At 39.0% G+C, this 20,493-nt stretch overlaps 1 protein-coding gene across 1 annotated transcript; it reads left to right on the forward strand.

Annotated features, from left to right (window-relative positions):
• The first annotated feature begins 627 nt into the window (after positions 1–627).
• On the forward strand, positions 628–20,167 carry LOC108493578 (rap1 GTPase-GDP dissociation stimulator 1-like). Its single transcript, XM_017807168.1, has 10 exons — positions 628–753; positions 2,897–3,025; positions 4,161–4,286; positions 4,934–5,077; positions 9,075–9,209; positions 12,293–12,418; positions 16,489–16,628; positions 17,503–17,629; positions 18,653–18,781; positions 20,005–20,167. Exons 1-10 carry the CDS (start codon positions 633–635, stop codon positions 20,136–20,138), a joined length of 1,311 nt encoding a protein of 436 aa, XP_017662657.1. The 5' UTR covers positions 628–632; the 3' UTR covers positions 20,139–20,167.
• The last annotated feature ends 326 nt before the right edge of the window (positions 20,168–20,493 follow it).

Below are 20,493 nucleotides of genomic sequence, written 5' to 3' on the forward strand. Positions count from 1 at the left end.
TTCCTACCTGCAAAATTAATTGCTAGGCCATACCTCAGGAATAGTATCTTAATCCCTGACTTCCCGTGCCTTACGCAAGCATCCTTTTATAGTCAGAGAAGATGAAACTGTTTTCCTCTTTGCTTTGCCACCTGTGCTTCAATTCAGCATGAAGCAGAGTAATCAGCTGGAACCATGCTTGCTGCAATTCAAGCAGATGAATGTGCCCATATATTTAGACTGAGACAGCCTTTAAGTACCTTGCTAAATCAGAACCTTGGATCCCACAGATAACCACTCAGAACTCCAGGAAACAAAGCAACACGAAAATAAAACAGCTGCAAACATGCGGCAGGTATTGCTAACACTTATCATTACAGAGCAGAGATCCTTCTGCCTACTCAGAGAGAGTGGGATCTTCCTAATTTTGGCAAAAATCCTGAAGGGCAATCCACGATGTGCAGTGAAAGCAGCCCACGTGCTTTCAGAGATAGCCAAAAATGGTAAGTTTGCTAAAGTGTAACTACAAGGCACATTACAGCACATTAGCTGTATGTTTCCACTCTCGAATTTTGTTTCATGGCTACCAGCTACTGGCATTGCAACTGTTTTACTCCTACATGGCAAAAACCTCTCCTTTACCTACAGAGGAAATGAAGAAACCATGTATTGAAGCAGATTTGGTCCCAGTATTGATACCTTTGCTGGAGAGCAGAGACCAAGAAATGTTGCTTCATACTGGGAGGGCTATTGGCCGTATCTGTTATGACAATCGTAAGTATCCACATAAAAGAAACTCATTTTCCTTACCTCTAAGGCATTATTTTAAAAGGCATTATAACCTGTAACTCATAATAATTTTATGAGACCTGAGCACATGTATTTAATGTACTTCAGCCTCCAGTTAGATATACAATTCACACAGCTCGCAGGTACCAGGCTGAATGCACTCCAAGCAACTCCTGCACTCTGGGTTTCCCCACTGTATTTTTGACTTCAAGGTGGCACATCTTTGTCAGAACTGCTCTCTAATTACAAGAGGAGCAGAGCCTCATACACATCTTAAACAATTCTACATATCTGCCTTGGGCCCAAATCCTGAATGGCTTGATCTTCTTTGAAAGTAATAAGAGCAAAGTAATAAAGCAAAGGATTTTAAAAAGTGTGTTAGAAAAAAACCAGACTCTAAAAAACCTTAAAATACTGAGATATTATCTATGCAAGGAATAGTCTTCTCTGAGGACCACTGCTTGCATGTAGGAGATCTTTGTGCTCCAGATTGCCTGGACAGTAGCTTGCCTGCTGGTCTCACAAATTAAACAATTTTCATTTACTTGCCCAAACAGTTTAAGATTTTTCTTTTACCTTTAACTCCCAGACTTATCAAAAGTATCTATTGCATACTGAAAGTAATATGAAAATTTTCACCCAGTATCTTCTATTCATTAGCCTCTTCCTTCAACCTGCCTTCTCCTATCCTTGCATGGATCTGCACAGCTTTACTTAGAAAGCTATGATTTGCCACTCTGCACCATTCTTATGAAATCCAAGCATGCTAGGTACCTGGTATAGATTTCACTAGCTCCCTGCAAGTTACATGTATTTGTCAAGGAATGCCACATAATAATTTCAAAAACCTTCCCCCTAAAAATTACATGCAAGGCTCATGCAACTACTGTACACCAGCACTGCTACAGCATATGGCCATACTGCACAGCTGCTTCCCTTCTGGCACAGCACAGGCCCTGCACAGATTTGCCAAGATGATTGTGACTATAAGATACATGATTTAATAAATTTTATTGCTAGCACAGCAATAAACACATCAAAGGAAAGAAAAACTAACTTCACCAATTCTCTCCCTGAATTACAATTGTATTGTCTGGCACCCAGACACTTTCTGGGATCTGCCATACAAGTTACAGTCTAGTTCTCAGCAAGACACTGCTGCAAAACAGTGCCATTGTACTGTTAAGTAACCATCACTGTCCAACTTTGTATTTTATAGTTCTTGGCATTCTCAAAACCATTTTAGATATTAAGCTTTCATTCATTACATGACAAGCTACAAAAAGATAGAAAGCAGTTATCAGTGTTTTCCTCAGCAAGGATGCACATGGATGGAGACAAGCGTAGTCAGTATGCTAGAAGCAGGACCAAATTAAGTTTTACTTACTTTGCTGACTTCCCTTAAGCCATAAAAATTTACACCTGCTTAAAAACCTTACTCAGCCCATAAAAATTCCCAAGATACCAGGAATTCAAGCCTTCCAAGGCTCCAAGCTTCCCAAGATGAGGAAGAGCATGATTTCCCTAGATTAACTTTAAAGCAGTCTGTCTTTTAGTGGTATTTTACAATATCCCAGGTATTGGTAAAGCATTTAACGAATTTTTTTTAATCATTACTCTAACACACAAAAAGCAAGTATATGGACATTTGCTATATGAGTCACTATTTCTTATCACATATTTCCAGTACCTTTCATCTCCCAGCCCTTCAGAACAAAAGAAGCCATAGTATAATAAGGTGGAGATTCCCATTCCCCAAAGATAAAAAAGCCAACTGTCTGTTCCTCACTCAATTTTCAGATACATCCCAAGAAATACCATTCATCAGAACTTGCTTGGGAAGCTGAACTAGTAGTAGAAATGCACAAGCAATTGCCTTTATATGTTTTTAGAGTGGTGTAATTCCTTAAGTCAAAGTAGCACCAGGAGGTTTAGCAAAAATCTGTCCCAAACTTGCATTTCTCCCACACACACATTAGCCTGAAGCCACAGCACAAAAGCTTTACAAATTCCAACTGTGAGAAAGAACCAGACTACCTTGCTGCTAAGCATCTCAGTCGAACCCTTTTCACTGATTTAATTAGTCCCTAATCCAATCACCTTTAACTTCTACCACTTCCCTTATCAGGTGACCTTCAGGAAGAGCTGGTGAAGGTTGGAGTAATCCCATCACTAGCCCGAATATTAACCGACTATGAAGAGAGCGAACCACTTGTCCACGTTGCTCTATTGGCCTTATACAATCTTGCAGACCTTGGTAAGTAAATGTTTTTGCATCTTGGAATAAAATATCATTTTCAAACTGTCACTGCCTTTCCATGCCCACGGGACTGTGGGCTTTATTTGTTTTGTTTTTTCCTCTGTTTGTTTGGCTTTTTTTTGGGGTGGGGAGTGGTGTTTGTTTTGAGTTTTGTTTTTTAAATGCTACTGATAGACCTAATAAAAGACTGGCCACAGTATCTGTATTGGAGAAGTAACTACTCCTTCATGGAGTACCAGCAATTACTGGTACTATATTAAAACAATTAAGATTTAACAGACAGCTTTTGACGCCAAAAGAAAAGTAGAGATGGCATAAGTTCATATGGAAAATTGACAGTTTCAATTACTTCAGTTACAGTACATTAAAAGCTTGTTTATTAAAATTTTATTTCTATTTAATAATTAAGTTCATATACCTTAACAAAACAGCCTCTGCTTTCATTTACCCAATTTTCAAAGCAAAAGCATCTTCCCGATTCAAAATATATCTGCCTTACTTGGCACAAATTGTAAGTAGTGATGGAAGAAAAAGAACAACCAGAAAACTATTACCACTCTCTATATATGGTCTGACTACAGTTTGATCTACTGCTTCCTGTATTTTGGGGGAGAGGCAGGGAAGCAGGTATGGTATCACACTGTCACATCATCCTCTAGGGAGGTCTGTCCTTTTTATCTCCATCTTAATACCGTATTCCATTCAAATGTGTTCTATGTCAAACAGTGGCAAGCTTTGCTAACGTACATCTTGAAGATGTTTAGAATCCCAGCAAGACTAGAACCATCTAATCAATGCAAAAAAATATACTACTACAGCTAACTGACATGTGTCAATTTGTTCCATTAAATAATCATACTACAGATAGACTTGTAAGAGTCAGTGAAAGTTAAGACAGGATTAATTTGACACCCATAAGGTCTACAAGAATTACAGAAAAACAGCGTTAAAGAAGCTGGGGGGAGAAAGGACAGAGTTTTGCTGTCTCAGTGCTATCCAAGGGGACAGACAAATCTATCAGAATAGAAAAAGTCTTCAAAAACAGTATCAAATCACTTCAGATTATAGGGATGTAGGCTTTTAATATTTAATCAAATAAACATTCAAAATCCTGACTTTATCACATACACAGATACAGCTAAGGAAGCTCTAAGCAAGACAAATGTTGCTGAACAACTGGTGAAACACCTGAGAAGAGCAGTGAACCATGAAAGGTTAGAAATTGTCTTTGAGGTCCTGCAAGCACTTGCAGAAAATGGTAAGGCTCCTTTTGGCTTGGGTGGAATGAGGGGAGATGGGGTATTGCACTAGTTAAAGCTCTGGGTTCCAAGTCTGCCATGGGATCCTACTAAGGGAACCAGCAACCCTTTCAGTAGAAATAAACCACATGAACATGTGAAATCCTGGCCGGAACAACACTTTGAAGCTTAACAGGTGAGGCAACAAGGAAAAGAGGGAAGGAGTAGCACTTAGGGTAGATCCATAAGACAGTAGATTCAAACTTCTATTCTCCATTGTGTGTAACAGGGAAGCAGCAAGATAGATTGGGGTTTTTTAATTTAAAAAATGAGGACAAGCAGATACCATAGAAGATGTCTACACTAAGCAGTGGTGTAGCAAGCACTGACATGAATCTATTAAAAATACCTAGATACCCCATACAGATTTTAAAGAAAGGAAAGCTCATGACTGGCAAAACAAGAAATGGGAAAGACCAAGGCAGAAAGCTTTGCTCATTCTGCCTCACTGTCACCCTGGCACCAGAAAGCTGTTACAAACAAAACCAAAACAGTGACTGCACCTTAAAGAAAACTGGCTAAAGTTCAAGGATTTAGCTTCCTAGTTCGAAATGCTTCCACGAAGACCCAAGAAGCTTTCAATGTGCTTTTACTGTGCTCTCTACAGATGCTCTGAAAGTGCAGTTGGTGGAGGCAGGAGTGCCAGAGGTGCTGTCCGAGATCCTGCTGAGGCTCCAAGGTAGTTCACAAGCTGAAGACACATGCATTGTGAAGGCTGCATCAGATCTCATCGTTTCTCTGCTTCTTGGAGGTAAAAAAGGGAATACTTACAGTCCAAATAAATAAAGAAAGAAAACCAGAAGGTGCCTTTAGCAGACGAGTTGCCATTTTCTCTGTTAACAGGGACCCATCCACAATCTTTCATCATTCTTCTGGAGCACCACACTCCTCACTTTCCATAGGAGCGTAGTGCTTGTGCTGCCATGCTTACCTTCAAGCTAACACATATGTTGCCTCAGGACACCTAATACCACTGTGCCTGCCCCTGCACAGAACACAAAAGCAAGCACAAGAAATTGAAGCCGCTGTAACCACAGGTACAGCTATCAGGTCACACCCTTCTATAACTTTACTTTCTAAGATGGCTTAAGAGCCAGTTTTAAATTTAAAGCTAATCATCAGATTAAGTCACATGGTATTGAACTACTCATGCTTCCCCATTCACTACTCCAAATCTGTGTACATACTTTAAACATCTGGATTAGCAAATGAAATGTAGTAACTTCTTGTAGTCTAAGTTCTGCATCTACACACATTGCTGACCCAGACTTTCCACTAAGACTTTAAGTTGATTTAAAGAACAACACAAAAAGGCTCAAGACCTAAGACAACTTAATTCAGGTGGCCTTGCTATGTTGTATTTTGGGCAATATGGATTAAAGAATAAAACAGCATGAACAGGACACACTGCATCCCACCACCCTCAATCCCAAAGCAATCAACAATGCAAAGGTCTTAAAATATTAACTCTAACAACAATCTAAGTCATCATTGACTTGAACCTCCCCAAAGACTGACAGAACAGTTGCCTTTGGGGATAATTATAAACAGATATGAGATGCTCTCTATATGTCATGCCACGGATAAATATATACAGAAGATTTTTGCTAAGGGGTGTGGCATTGTCTCCTAGAACATTGATACTTGCACCACATTCAAACACATGCAGCTACAGAGACAGAAGCAATGGCTATTGCTATTTTCACAAAAAAATTGTAAGGTTGGTCATTCTCTACCCCTCCAAGTCAGAAAGCCACTGTTTGGTGGCAGAGAAAAGCAACACTATTAAATTTCACTGTTCCCTGGTTCTGAAATGTTCTTGTTTCTGAAATGTTCTTGCTTTTCTGCAGACTGGAGACCTGTGTATGTTTAAGTTATAGATGCTAATGATGATGAACTAATTTGAGGACATAATTATGAAAAATGGGGTGGCTAGGTAGGCAAATGTTTGCTTTTTTTTTTTTTCCTAAATCACACTCTAGTAGAGGGGAGACTCTGGAAATATTTCATGGCAAATACCTTTGTTAGAAATAAAGAAAAAAAATAACATACAGTTACCGATATTTCAGATTTAAAGTCACTTTTAGAAAGGGAGGCTTACTCAGACAAAAAACAAAAAAGCCATTTTATCTTTCACTTTCCTATTATAGAAAGCAATGAGCCTTTATACTATGCAGAGAGAAACCCAGAGAGATTCTTGTAAGTACACCCCTGGAAGGCAGGCATGCTGTGCTGAATCAGTCAGCAAAAGGTACCCCACCATGTCTTCTGTCCTTTCTCACTCAAAGCTACTGTATTGGCTTCAGACTCAACAAAAGGGACCTCAACATTGCACAACTTTCTTCACTAATATGTGCTTAATTATTATAAAAGATTCCCTCACATCTGTCTGAATGTTGGGGGGGGTTTTTTGTTTTGTTTGGTTTTTTTAAAGCAAGCTATCATACATAAAGCAAGCATCTCTTCACCTCCCCCTCACATCCTTCCTCAACTCCCTTTCTTCCTTGCCTTATACCTTGTTCTGAATCAGCCACTGTGCATCATGGCTCTACAAAGGCCACAGAAATGCCCTCAGTGCCTTTAAACTGGCTGAATTCCATTTATTCAACTGAATGGCTTGCTTTGTCACTAGGTCTTCTCCCTCCCTCTTCCCCACACCACCATTAGATGTTTCATGTGGAAAAAGTGAATAATCCCTCTCATGTCCCAATATGTGCCACTGATGTATGCACAGCCTTTAATCTAAGAGAAAAAAAAATCCTATGAAAATCTGATCTCAGCATCAAATGACTTCCAGGCCGTGAAAAGATGACAGACAGCTTTTGCAGCTGTGAAAGTGGCTGTTCCCATCAGACTTTAACTATGAGCCATTAAACTGGAGATTCTGCTGCTATCCAAGCAAGAACTCCATAGGAGAGAACAGTAATTTGGAGCTCTGTGACAATCAAAGCAAGGCAGTCACTAATAGGCTCTGCCTATTTACTACATGAGAAAATAAAAAATGCTCTGCCATTCCTGTTTGAAAGGTGGGGGCAGGAGAGAAATTAAGTGCAATTAAGGTTAGTCAAAAAGAGTCATAAAGATCAAAATATTTTGCCTGTAGAATTTTATCAGACCAAAAGAGATGACCTATTCTTACAGAGCTGGTTCCTAAAGACAACTGGGCAACTTTCCTCATATACCTGATCTCCAAAGATTAGGACCAGGTAAGAGAATATTTGAAGAATCACAAGCAAAACCACCAGCTTTAAACAATGTATGCATAAAATGCTATCAAAAGATTTTTGCATGGGTAGAATTCCAACTATTTCACAGACTGTCAGCTCTCTCATGAAAATATCCACTTACACTTTATAAGCATTTGACAACTTCTTATTTAATGGATATAGTAATGAGGGGGGGGATAGGCTACAAACTGAAATGTTAATAAATGAAAGGAATAGTATGTGCTGGTTCAAAAGACAACACAGGGGAGTGTCTACAACTACAAGGTGGAAATAACATCCAAACCAGCAAAGATGTTAAAATTACTAGAGTAATTTTTACATGCTGTACATACAAAAATTAGAAGACTGTATACCTCAGTCATGCAGTTAGAACTACAAGAAGCATTAAAGCTATTTCTGGCCAGATTATATACTTGCATGAAGTTTGTATAATTCCATGGATAACCATTCACTCCAGGTGAAGATGTGGTCTTTCTACATAATGTTCACTCTGTTTTGCCACATGTTAACAGACAGCAGTCACAAGGTAACAGCACAGCAAAATGGAAATGGTGATGGATGTCAGGCATATACTTCTCTTGAAGTGTATAATAAGACTGCATAAAGTAAAATACAGAAAATAATTTGCCAAATGGCATCTTCAAAACACTTCCTTCAGAAAGGGTACAGTAGTATACAGGGTTTCCTTTTGCTGTTTAGAACACTTTCCCATTTCCTAAAAAGGTGACCTAAGCAGTGTCTGATAACAAAAGGGCTGTCACCTGTACAGAGCAACTTCTCAAAGACAGAAGGAGACAGACAGACACGCAGTGACAAAATACTGCAAAGCACTGCTGGGCAAAGTGGTAGGTTTTGGATATAAAAATTTGCTCTTTCACCAGGATTAAACAAATCAGATCTCTCTAAGTGAACTTGTATTTTCCTGGCTTCATATGAGTGCAACATAAACAGACTTCTCATTTCAGAAAGTGGGTTTCTCAAAACAGGTCTAGGTCTGATTCTTTCAATAAGTAGTTAATGACAAATTATTTCATAGAAAACAAGGAGTAACAGCAGTACAGAACTAGTAATCAGACTTACCATTGGTGGTTAAGATCTCTGGTCTCACAATATTCTCTTAAACCAGCAGAATAGCAAAATTGGAGTATTAAAGCTATCCTGGAGAGAAGTGGGAAATGCCACTGGTATTCCACCACATAGATAGCGGGAAATACAGCAGTACTGAGAAAACACAAAAAGACTGGAGAATCTATGGTTTTGAATTTGACAGTGATTGTCCCTAAAGCTCTCTCAAGCTAACCATTATCAGAAGGTGCCTCAGCATCAGTTCATGGGTAGCTGATGACCACTCATCTCGAGAGTTAAAGGTTGCAAAAAACAATCCAAAAGCTTTAGTCTCAATCTTATCAAGACACAAAAACGGTCAAGGCAAAGGCTCCCTGAATTCTCAGTTTGCATCATTTACTTCTATTGTTGAGTTTCTTACCTCTCTCACCTGCTTGGTTTTGCCTCTTTCTTCAGATGGTAACTGTTTACGGATGGTACAGCTGGGAGTCATTCATCAGCTTCTGGATCTTCTGGAGAAGCACGTACAGAGCGGGGACACCTCTGTTCAACACGCTGCACTCAGTGCACTTCAAAACCTTGCTATACCAGGTACACAGCTTGAAGACAATTGACTTCCTGTGATTCTTTGTAAAGATGGGTCAGCTAATGGAGACCTGTGCAGCTCTGTCCAAGTCACCAATTCCAGTCCCTTGCATTTTGAGGGGCAACAGAGACTTTACCCCCCCGCAGAAACACGTTTGAATAATTCATCAAGAATTCCTCATCTACATAAAAGGTCTAAATATAATGAAGTGTGATCTCATGGCCAGCTACTGAAATAGTTTCATATTAACAGCATACAGCTGCTCAAGACAAAAATTCAGCATAAGGTTTCTAGCTTAAAATACAGAGTATAGGGTGCAGCTATCACATCATAGCTGGTAGGGATTTCATAAATCTGCTCTTCTAGAAAGCCAATATTCATTGCAAATTTGACCTTTCAACCCAAAAGCTACAGTACTTAAGGGAGTCGAATAAGAGATGGGGACAGACTGTAGTAGACCATGTTCCAATAGGACAAACTAAAAGAGGGTAAATTTTGACTTAGATAAGGCAGATATTTTTTTATGATGAGGGTGGTGAAACACTGGAACAGGTTGCCCAGAGAAGTGGTGGATGTCCCATCCCTGGAAACATTCAAGGTCAGGCTGGATGGGGCTCTGAGCAACCTGACTTAGTTCAAGATGTCCCTTTGAAGGTCCCTTCCCACCCACACCATTCTAGGATTCCACTTTGTGATCTTTTGTTAATACACATCAGAGTATTATGCTGCTTCTCATCTCAAATTTAATGCTTCCATGTGAAGTACCATTCAGGCCAAAAATGTTCTGTTAGAGACTTAACAGTACCCTGCAATGCAGTCCTTACACTGACAGACAGTACTCCAGAGCATAACACCGATGCTTTTTTCTGAAAATAAAATAACTTGAAGTTGTTTGCCTCTTTTATTATGTAAGCTAGCCACCATGCTTGGTTTAACAGTTTTACACATAATCATTACTTCAAACAACTAAGAGCTCCAGAACATCCTCGTTGCTGCTTCGCCTCCACTGCTTCCTTTTAAAGCCTGAAAAACTGATTTTTTTCTTACAGATAGCTCTCCTCAGAGCTCCACTTATTTCTTTCAACTTTTAATATGCTCTCAAAAAATTTAATTAGTTTGGCTTATAGTATTATCAGACTAGCCAACCACATCAGTCCACTCAGTATTTTAATAAATGTATTTGACACTGTAAGCCCCTCACTGATACTATGTTTATTTTATTTCTCTTTGAAGAGATGTTCTACCACCACTCACATCAGCACAGGCAAAGGCCTGTGCAGATTGCTTTTTGGTGTTAATAAAGCACACAGTGCTGCAAAGGTGCAGGTCAGCTACCTTACAGCAGTTACAATCTAACACAGAGCTATGAGGAGAAAAATCACAGACTCAGGACAAATCATGGAGAGCCACACAGCTGAAATTAGGAGAATAAATTAGCAGAAAAAACGTGACTATCATTATTGGAACAAAAAAGGGGATTTTTTTTCTCTAAGCCTAGCTATGTCCCATGCTTACCTCTTACTGACTTCATTCCTGCAAAATGAACAATAGGATTTGTTACAAGCAGCAAAGACACCAATTAAACTCATTTGAAAGAGAGCAATTTTGATGTAGTTTCCCTTGACAACAAGCAGAGATGATCACTTTCTAGCTCACAACAGAATCTGTTCCCCAACAAATACCAAAGTTTTTTGGTATTTTTGGCAATGCCAAGCCCAGGCATTCCTTAGGAGTTTCTTAAGGAAGCAATAAACACAGTTGATTCTGCAAAGATTTAAGGATCTAAAACTTCAGAAAAATGTAGTTGCAATCTACAAGTTCACTGCTATATCACTGGCTGCTACACACACAACTAGTAAATCTTAATGTTCTTTGAAGTTGCACTTTAAGAAGCTCAACTCTGAATTATAAAATATCAATATATCAATACAGAGTCTATTTTAATTATCTGTTCAAGTCTACTACAACCCATTTTAGATCTTTCCAAGTGTATAGGCACTTAAAACACTATTCCACTAAAACATTGTACTTTTCTTCATCAATTCACAAAAATATCTGTGTTTTTATCTGTAACATGTAAGACATTCCCTAACACTAATACATCACTTTTAGAAACACGTGCACTCTATCACTTTCAACAACATAGTGTGCTACCTGGAGAAAAAGAAAAAAAAGGAAAAAGACTGAATGGAGATCCATAAACATGAATTAAATATGGGCCAACACTTGCAAACAGACACAAAGAAGTCTTTCATTCAAGTATTGATCTTAAAAGAGAACAGCTGCTTATAAAAAAAAAATGAAAAAAGTTATTATGATCTAGTGAAAGGAGTCAGTCTGTGCCACTGAAAAACAAGAACATTAAGAGCAAGTTACTTAATAGGGTCTGCACCTCAATTTGCCCAATAAAAGGACAAAGGGATGTAATAGTTATCTCCCTAATTTCACTGTCCTGTCCTCCTCACCACCCCACAAAAAATGCATGCAAAAGATGGGAAGAAAAGTGCTTTGCAGGAAGCAGCTTTTGCTAGCACAGTCAAGCAGTATTAGGACTCTTTCCAGACAAGCTTGATTATTACCAGGGATTATTGCACCAACCACTGGTGCAAAGACACAAAAATTAGGGAGCACAGAAACAAAGGCATGAACAACAGGGGAACAGTGAGCTCAAATACAAAAGGAAAATCCATTTTCTAGAAATATGGCTGTGTAAGTCCCTTCTGCCACCCACCTCAGTTGAGTAAGTACAGAACAGGCTTCCTCATGTGAGTGGGTGAATGGATGGATCATCTATTACAACTAGAAGAAGAAAGAAATGACAATGCTGTGTTTATCCTCTTATGTACTTGGCTCCAGGCAGGGCTAAGATCAAAAGTAACCAAAATAACCTAACAGCAGTTCCTAGAAAGGTTTTATCTCAAAAGAGAAGCCTGAAGTCCTGACTTAATATCTGAGCTCTCTAACAAGTTGGACCTTTTGCTAGAAGCATAATGCAGTATAAAATTCAGAACAGTTATGTCATATCTATATTTTCAGATGCCTGTGTAGTCACTAAGCTTCACATCAACATCTCTTTTCTATTTTCTAGTTGTTAGCAAGGTTCAAATGCTGGAGGAAGGTGTTGCAGAACGGATTGAAGCACTTCTAAGATCAGAGAGTCCTCCTGTGCAGTTCAAACTTCTTGGAACATTACGGATGTTAGCAGATGGTCAAGGTAGGGAATTGCTAGTGTTTACTGAGATCAACTAAACACCCCCCTGCTCCCCTAGCCCTGCAACACAATGGATGTGCAAGATGATGGGCTAAGTGTCCTGCTAACCTAATTCCAATCAATCTGGAGAGGTTCCAAGAGAGCTGATTGCCAGCGACTGCAAGCTTTCCACATTGACCCAGTCAGCCCCAGAGGCAGATGAGAAACAAATCCAAGGGAAGAATCTGCAACACTCTGAGAATGGGCAAAGGCCTTAAATGAAGATGTTTCCCTCCACAGATATAGAGCAAGGCATGATATGATAGAAAAGAGTAAGGCTAATATTTTACACTGTCAAATCACAGGAGAGAAAAATCAATAAAGAAATGGAGAATATAAAAGGAACAAAGGGGGCTGGGATGGAGAAAGGCAGAAGAAATGAGTTTCTAGCCATCATGAAGTTTTTATATACACATGCTGCTAGGTTTATCTTGCTGGTGTGGTTCAAATGTTAAATTTATTTTGCATGTTGAAATACTAAACAACCTACTCGCACTTTGTTCAGTTTTAAAGAGATGCATATGCAAAGGTACATCTTTGAGGAACACGCACAATGTCAGAATTACATTAAGATTTACTACATCTTAATTTATCCTTAGGCTTACTTAGCTTCTTATCACAGTAGAACACAAAAATGAGTGTTGTAGGGTTTGGTATTGCCTTTCATATCACCAGAGCAGCTGCTCTAGAGCACTAATCAGTACAAGGGATAGGTCCAAACCAGAACCAGAATAGTTATGACCATTTTGTGATGGGAACTGTCACTGATACAGAACAATTACAGACACCAACTCAATAATTATATGCAAAAGGAAAAAACCCTCACTCTCCTACATTCCACGCTGCACTCAACCTCACCACTGCAGACACTCTGATTACATCCTTTATCAAATTAATATGCATTATATAAAATTTAGATCTATCCCTCATATTAATTTGCAATTATTCCAGTCCACTGAAAAGCTGCTTTCACTCATTTCACCATGGTAGGAAATGGACATTGCAGGATATATAGAAACTTAGCATCACCTTCCTCTCAGGCTTTGAAGAAGTCATTAAAAGGTAATTTCTCTGAAATCCTATCTGAATTGTGACAGGGGAGAGCATTTAGCTTTTAAAATTGAGACATCATAATAACACAGATCTAAACCACTAAATTAGGTGTTTTTTTGAATTCCATTTACCAGCCATAGTGAGAAGCTGGAATTTGGCAAGAGGTACTTCTGAAATAACACAGTTATCAAAGTGCAAAGCAGAAAAAAGATCTAGGAGATTATTCAGTGTTTACCCATACCTGTCTATGAGCACACAATTCTCCCACCTTTAATTAATTTCTATTCTGTTTACCCATGAGCTAACATTGCCCTTAATTAACTCGGCCTGAAACTCTTATGCACCCACATCTACTACGAAGTCCACACTAAATTAGCTAATTGCCTTATCTAGTATGAATTCATTACTGTGACTGTCAGCAGGCATGCCGAGGCCTACAGACTAGAAGAGGTAGGTTTCTTCCTAACTATAGAAAACTGCAGGCAGATCTGTCAGCTTCAATACTCTAGAGAGATGTTAACATTAACTCCTGAACCATTTTGCTTCAGAGGAGCAGAATAATTTCTGCACTTCAATAGTCAAAGGACTTTCAGCTCAACTGAAAGTTCAATCACACACAATTTATTCAAATTTGGGTTTTTCTGCAAGTTAAAAGGTCTTCCTGTTAAGAATAACTAATTGGATTTTATCTCAAAGAGATAAAATGGTGGTAGACATCAGGAAGTCCCTGCCAAACTGGGTCAAGAACCTCCCTTTGAACAAATCTCTTAGACTGGTTCTATTCACCACCCTGTTACCTCTTTCAGCTTTTTGTACTAAACTGGATTACCATGATCTCAGACTAACAAGTAACATCTGACCTAGAAACAAAAGCCTTATGTTACAGGAGATAACATGCAGGTGGCTTTGCAATGACAAGAAACTCTTAACTCAAAAAAACCTGTCAAATAGACTATAAGCTCCCAAATCTCTTGTGGGATTTTCACCCGTGGATTGATCCACAGTATACTGGGAAAATAAAAAAAAGGAAGTGTCTGCACTTCCCCATTTGCCTCTGCCAAAACAATGACTATAAGTTAACTTACATCTCCTGTAAAATACGTGGAGTAATCACATAGTTTATTGACACAGACCTTCTGGTACACATTCTATTTGATCCTTTCCAGAATATCTCAAAACAAATGCAACAGCCAGAGAAAGGGACAGGAGCAGGGCAATGCCCCTATCACCCAAACCCATCCCTTCTGTTACAGATGCTAATGTTGGTTCTTCCTCAAATCTTAGCATCAGTAAAGGTCCAAGAGACAAATTTCTTAGTATCTTAAAACAATACAGACTTTTCCCCTCTCTGAATCAGCATCCAAAGGACCACGGATCTCATTCACTACTTTCTTTCAGGCCTGAAACTATTTTAAGACTAGAAAATCAGAAAAATATTGCAAAAAGCTCACAGATCCTTTATAGCCCTTCTTAGGGAATGTACACTTCCAGTGAAGAGCTTTACCACATCTTTCCTTTTTCACAGTACACAATGCACATTTCATGCTCAACTGCTGTGGTTCTCTATCATCAAGGGGTGAGCAGTGGGCATGGGACAGGACTCAAGATAACCAAAAATAAGACAAGAAAAACCTTTAATTACAGATAACTACATGAGACTCCTAAAGTTGAATTAAATCTTATAATCACAATATATTTTTGCCATTAGAGTAATTCTACACCAAAAGTGAGTGTCTGTCCTGTGACTACTTTTGCCTCTCAGTTGCTACATCTTGTGCCCAACCAGAAGTGCTGTGCATTCATATCCTCAGTTCAACTGCAACACATAGAAGCAGCAGTCTGGCAGTTTACAAAACACCTCTTTGTGCTCAAAGACAAATGGGTGAGCATTCAATTCCTTCAAAAGGCAGATTAAGTTGTGCACTTTGCTATTTTATCTTTCTCCTAGTACCCTTCGCTTAGAAGATAATTCCAGTAGAATCAAGATGTAGGATTTCAAAAAGTCTTCAGTATTGAACAGAAACAGCTACAGTTATTTACCATGATGTTCTCAGGGCTGAACCCTTACTTAATATATTTGGTTAAAAAAGAGTATCTTGGCCTTCAGCACCCTTATGTCTGCATTTTTCCTTTGCTTAGGAAATCACCTCCCACCATTTAGTCACTTTTGATCCAGAGCACTTTGAAGAAACATTAATTAAGTGTAGTAAGACTCACGTGGTCCCTTATGTCAGACTGACAGTACTGAGAGAGGATGAGTAAAGTTCCTTTTGCTGCTGAACTTCAAAGAACTTTGAGAGCAGCCTCCCTTAGTGGCAACCAGCCCTAAACCCCAGCATATAATTAGAGTTCCACTTCTTAGGAAAAGTTACCTAGTGAGATTTTTTTCAAATGTCAGCCACACAGATTAATACTTCTAGCAAGTCTTGAGATAGGGTTCTTGAAACACGGGGGAATGCAAATTAAAAGGCTCTTCCACACTCAAGGGGAAGTTTTGATGATGCCTTATACACAGTTCAACACACATTCTTAAGACTCAGGTCATCCAATTACTGCTGCAATTCTGTACTAAGGCTTGGCTTCCCACATCACCAATGGTAATTATCACCAAAAGAGCAAGAACAGGCTCTGAAGAGCCCATGATTACACTTGTGCAGGGCTCATAGTGCAAGAAACCAAATGGGAAAGGGATATTCCTCACAAAGAAATTTCAGTATAGCAACAGAATATTTGCTTTCAAAGATACAAAGCTGCTCATTTTAAACCCTGCTTCAGCAGCCTCTTTAAAAGAATAGGTCTATTGGAACAGCTTATTTTATCCTTCACCTCCAAGATTCCTTTGGCATTCCTCTAGTGAAGATTTCCAAGATCCTTTAAAAGCCCAGGCCTGCGGTCCTAGTTACTTCTGCATTCACATTTCTATGACACAGACTGAGAAGTCTGATTTTGAATGCCTCTTGGTAAATGGCTTTTCTCCTCAGCTGACGCAGCTGAAATCTTGGGCCAAGACCCCACACTGCTCAACAGACTCGTGCAGTGGTGCGACATGAACGACCACACCGGCGTCCGCGGGGAAGCAAATCGGCTGCTGGCATCAATCTTGCATCACAACAGATCCCAAGTAAGAGAACTATTGGTCTGATACCTTTCTACTTTATCTTTCTCAAATATTCTTAAAGCTTACGCATATAGCTTTACAATTAAAAACATGGGAGGTCACAGTAAAAACCTCTCTGGTCCGCCTCAACACCAGCACGGGGGAAGCAAGTGGGAAACCTGTGCCCTCCATAGCCACAGACACCCCACAGAAACAAACCATGTGGCTACCTACTGCCACTTGTCAACTTTTGCCCTGCTTGAATAAGGCTTGACAAATGACAAGTATGTAAAGCTTTTCCATTGCCATAAATTTGATTCAAATTTCAAATTAAAATGGCAAAGATAGCCCAGACCTGTCCTACATGTCAGTCCTCCAGAAGCTGTGAAGTGCCCACTTATCCACCTAGTAGTGGATTAACCTGGCATGACTTGTATCTGCTGACATTTTAGAATAGGCTTCTGTTTCTCATAAGTCATGCTGTTATGTGCAGGCATCCCAACCGTGCTTTAATGATTAAAAAAGGTAATGATTAAAAAAGAAGATACTATCTGCATAGGCTTTGATAACGTAAAATTAGTCTTTGCCAATTTGAAGCCTTGAAATGAAAGAGTGGAATAAGGACAAAGTAAAACTCAAGATAAAATGTGTATTTATCTTACAGATATGCATTCATACTTAATTCCAAGTATTGATATTCCAGGTAAATTAGACCAGCCCTAAGCAGACATCTACGATCAATGCTGAAAGCAATGTTGTCTCAAATACTGTCAGTTTGCACCACAGCAGGCAAATAATTTCCATCTATTCAGAAGCTGAAGAGTGCAATCTCATTTCTTTTTTCATTCTACTTTATTCATAAGTCAGATTTCCACGTGGTTTACCATTGCTTTAACAGGAAGTGGTCAAAGCCATCCAGGAGGCACAAGGAGTGAAGCATCTGGTTTCCATGACAACAAGTGAACATGCTGCCACACAGAATGAGGCTCTGAACGCCTTGGCAGTAGCATCTGCAATCGATTTAGGTATTGTTCTCCTAAAAGTAGATATCTGTGCAACATCCTCAATTATTAACACTGTCATGCTGTTAAGTCTACATAACACATGGGAAAAAGCATCCTTCTTGTCTAGATTTATCTCTTCAGCATGAAATAAAGGTTGTCAGCCACCCAGATCACAAAAGCAATGGGCTTTGAGACTTACCTGAAGATTTTTTTGTTTAGGAGAAAGTCAAATCATCAGGTTGTGTGGACAGGCAGTCTGTTGAGTAGCATGGTATGATGCTAGAAACCTACACAAAAAAAAAACCAAAACCAACCCAAAACAAAACAGAGGGAAAGTAAAGCTGATGAAGATTAAAAAAAAGAGAAAGTCTAAATGAAGGACAAGTTATATACTTGAATGGCTATTGAAAACTCTAAATGGAGGAAATAATCTTCAGAAGACAGATGAGGAAAGAATAAAGCAGTAGCATAAACAAAGAGGTATTGTAGAAGCTGTATATGAAGCAATGAGAAAACCATGAAGTTCTAGCTACTTTTCCTCAGCTAGTTTTCAGAGAGTTACATAAAATTTTTTTCAGATTTGTCCAGTATAATTTGAAAATGGCTCTCAATTTATTACAAAGACAGACACCACAGAAATCTACATACATCAAAAGGTACATTGAAAAGAAAAGGTCAACTTGAAATTTGGAATTTCCTAGACCAACTAGTAAGGTTGTAAACAGCCCACTTAACTGCTTGTCTATCATTAAGACTCTCAAACTCAATTGGGCAACTAATGTGAATCAACATTTTTAGTACTGAACATTGCAAATTTTAATCTATTACGAGGTTATAGTTCTGTCTTCAAGGAAGAGGCCAGTGAGGAAATACTGTGCAGAAAACAATACAGAAATTCTCCAGGAGAGAAAAGACAGTTGCCCAAGACATCCCAGAATAAACAGTTTGAAATGAAGCCAGTCAAGAATTTTTAGAAAGCAAGCACGTTCACTTTCCAGTTTCTTTACAGAAAACACCTCAGACATTTGTTTACTTATTTTTCAGAAACCCTTGAAGAATCTTTTAAGGAATCACAACTAGTTCAAAGTTTACACAAACTTCTACAAGATGATAATACAAGCCCCGAGGTGAAATACAATTCAATGGGTCTTTTGTGCAGGTTTCTTAATTCAGGTAACCTCATTTTAAATTGTCTGTGATGAAAGGATAAATATTTGTAACAAAGACAAGCGTTTTCTCTTACCAAAATGTGATGCTTGTGATGCTCCAGTGAATGAGTAAAGGATATTAAACAGGTTCATTCTTTATTGATCAGCAAACATCATAGTCAAGTAACTTTCTTTATGAAAAGTTGATTAAACCCTCAGTTGAATAAAATAGAAAAAAAAAAGAAAGGCTTTATTCCAGTGAGTCAGTGGCATAATCAAGTCCTGAAATAGCAAAATTAGAGCCTTGGCATAAAGGCATCTTTGTCCAACTTCACCATGCAAAAATGCCTGGCAGGCCCAGGCCCTGTGTGTACCACAGCATTTTTGTGTTCAAAGAGTCCGTATCATGTCCACAGGCAGGCATTCATTTGCTCTGCCTATGCTGTGAGCAAACCAGAAGCTGAGATAAAACAGCAATGCTGCCTTTGCACAGTAACTTTTCGTGAAGCATGTAAAGGATATGATTTCAGTGTCACTCCAGGGTTAGGGAAGACTTCAAATGGCTTCAAGCAAGATCAGACTATCCCGGGTATGCGGCCCTAAACGAAAACAACCCCCTTGAAACCAGGACTCCAAAGATCTCGTGGCAATTTCTCACATCCTAATAAAAAAAATTATGTGAACTGAAAATAATGATTGTGCTTAGGCAAGGATTGATCATAAGGTGAGCTGCCTTTCAAACCTGGCAGCCACCCTATATTGACAGACAAGCTGGATTGTGCAGTATACTCTTTTTTTTCCCTGTAGCCACTGAGATATTGGAATAGGGATAAAGCACTTGCATCCTTCAGTGCTACAATGGAGTATTGACATAACATGTATGATCTATAAGACTTTTTTTCCAGAGGTGTATATACCTAGAATTTTATAGACTAACTGTAACACTTAGAGTACATGCTTACTAATATGAAATGCTAACAAAAAGCATACAGGCAAAAAAATGCTGGAAATTGTTCTGTATTATAGTTTCAAAGTATTTTTCTTCTGTCAATCAGTTCTTGGAAGTCAAACAGGAGAAAAAAATCTTAACCTATTCAATACTTCCAATGGCTGTAAGGGAAGAAAAAAAATTTGAATTAAAGCAGCTAATTTAAAACAGCAAGTACTCAAAATTTATCTTACTACAATTGTTGGGAGCCACTATGCCATTGCATGTCACTGAAAGTCAGAATTTCTTCTCCCTTTCAGGTGATCTGAGACAAGAAATAGAGGAGGACAAGGTTAAAGAAACTCTGGAACAACTCTGCAGTCACAGCAATGCAAATGTGGTCAAGGCAGCTGCCACAACATTACAGGTTTTGAGAGGAGACACACCTCAATAGCGTCCCTTCTTCCACGTGGCAACCCAGCACTGCTGCTGGGGCAAACAAAACACCACCTTTGCAACCCTACCTTGCATTTGCAGTGTGGCCACACAACCAACACTACTAAAGCCCAGGCACAGCTCCTGTTTTTAAAGCTGTACATAAACCTGATTTGCCCATCTACTTGGCCTCCTGATTCTTGCATCACTGCAGCTCTTCACTGATCTACTAAGACACAGCAGTAGGAATAAGGCCTGTCAAAGCAAGTGATCTCAGGAAACATCAAAGAAGAAGCATTAGGCAATTACCACTTCTGTTATACATTTTTAAGCTGCTTGGTTTTGTCCCATTAGGATACACACAAGAAAAATTG

This window comes from Lepidothrix coronata, unplaced genomic scaffold, assembly GCF_001604755.1.
Source record: "Lepidothrix coronata isolate B3197 unplaced genomic scaffold, Lepidothrix_coronata-1.0 Scaffold17, whole genome shotgun sequence".
In the NCBI taxonomy this organism is placed as follows: domain Eukaryota; kingdom Metazoa; phylum Chordata; class Aves; order Passeriformes; family Pipridae; genus Lepidothrix; species Lepidothrix coronata.

What these genes read in the sequence shown, in the direction of transcription:
- LOC108493578 (XM_017807168.1), top strand. Translation starts at nt 633, where the DNA reads ATGAAGAAACCATGTATTGAAGCAGATTTGGTCCCAGTATTGATACCT. An exon ending in CCGTATCTGTTATGACAATC is followed by an intron (nt 754 to 2,896) that starts GTAAGTATCCAC and finishes TTCCCTTATCAG; the next exon opens with GTGACCTTCAGGAAGAGCTG. An exon ending in TCAAAACCTTGCTATACCAG is followed by an intron (nt 9,210 to 12,292) that starts GTACACAGCTTG and finishes TCTATTTTCTAG; the next exon opens with TTGTTAGCAAGGTTCAAATG.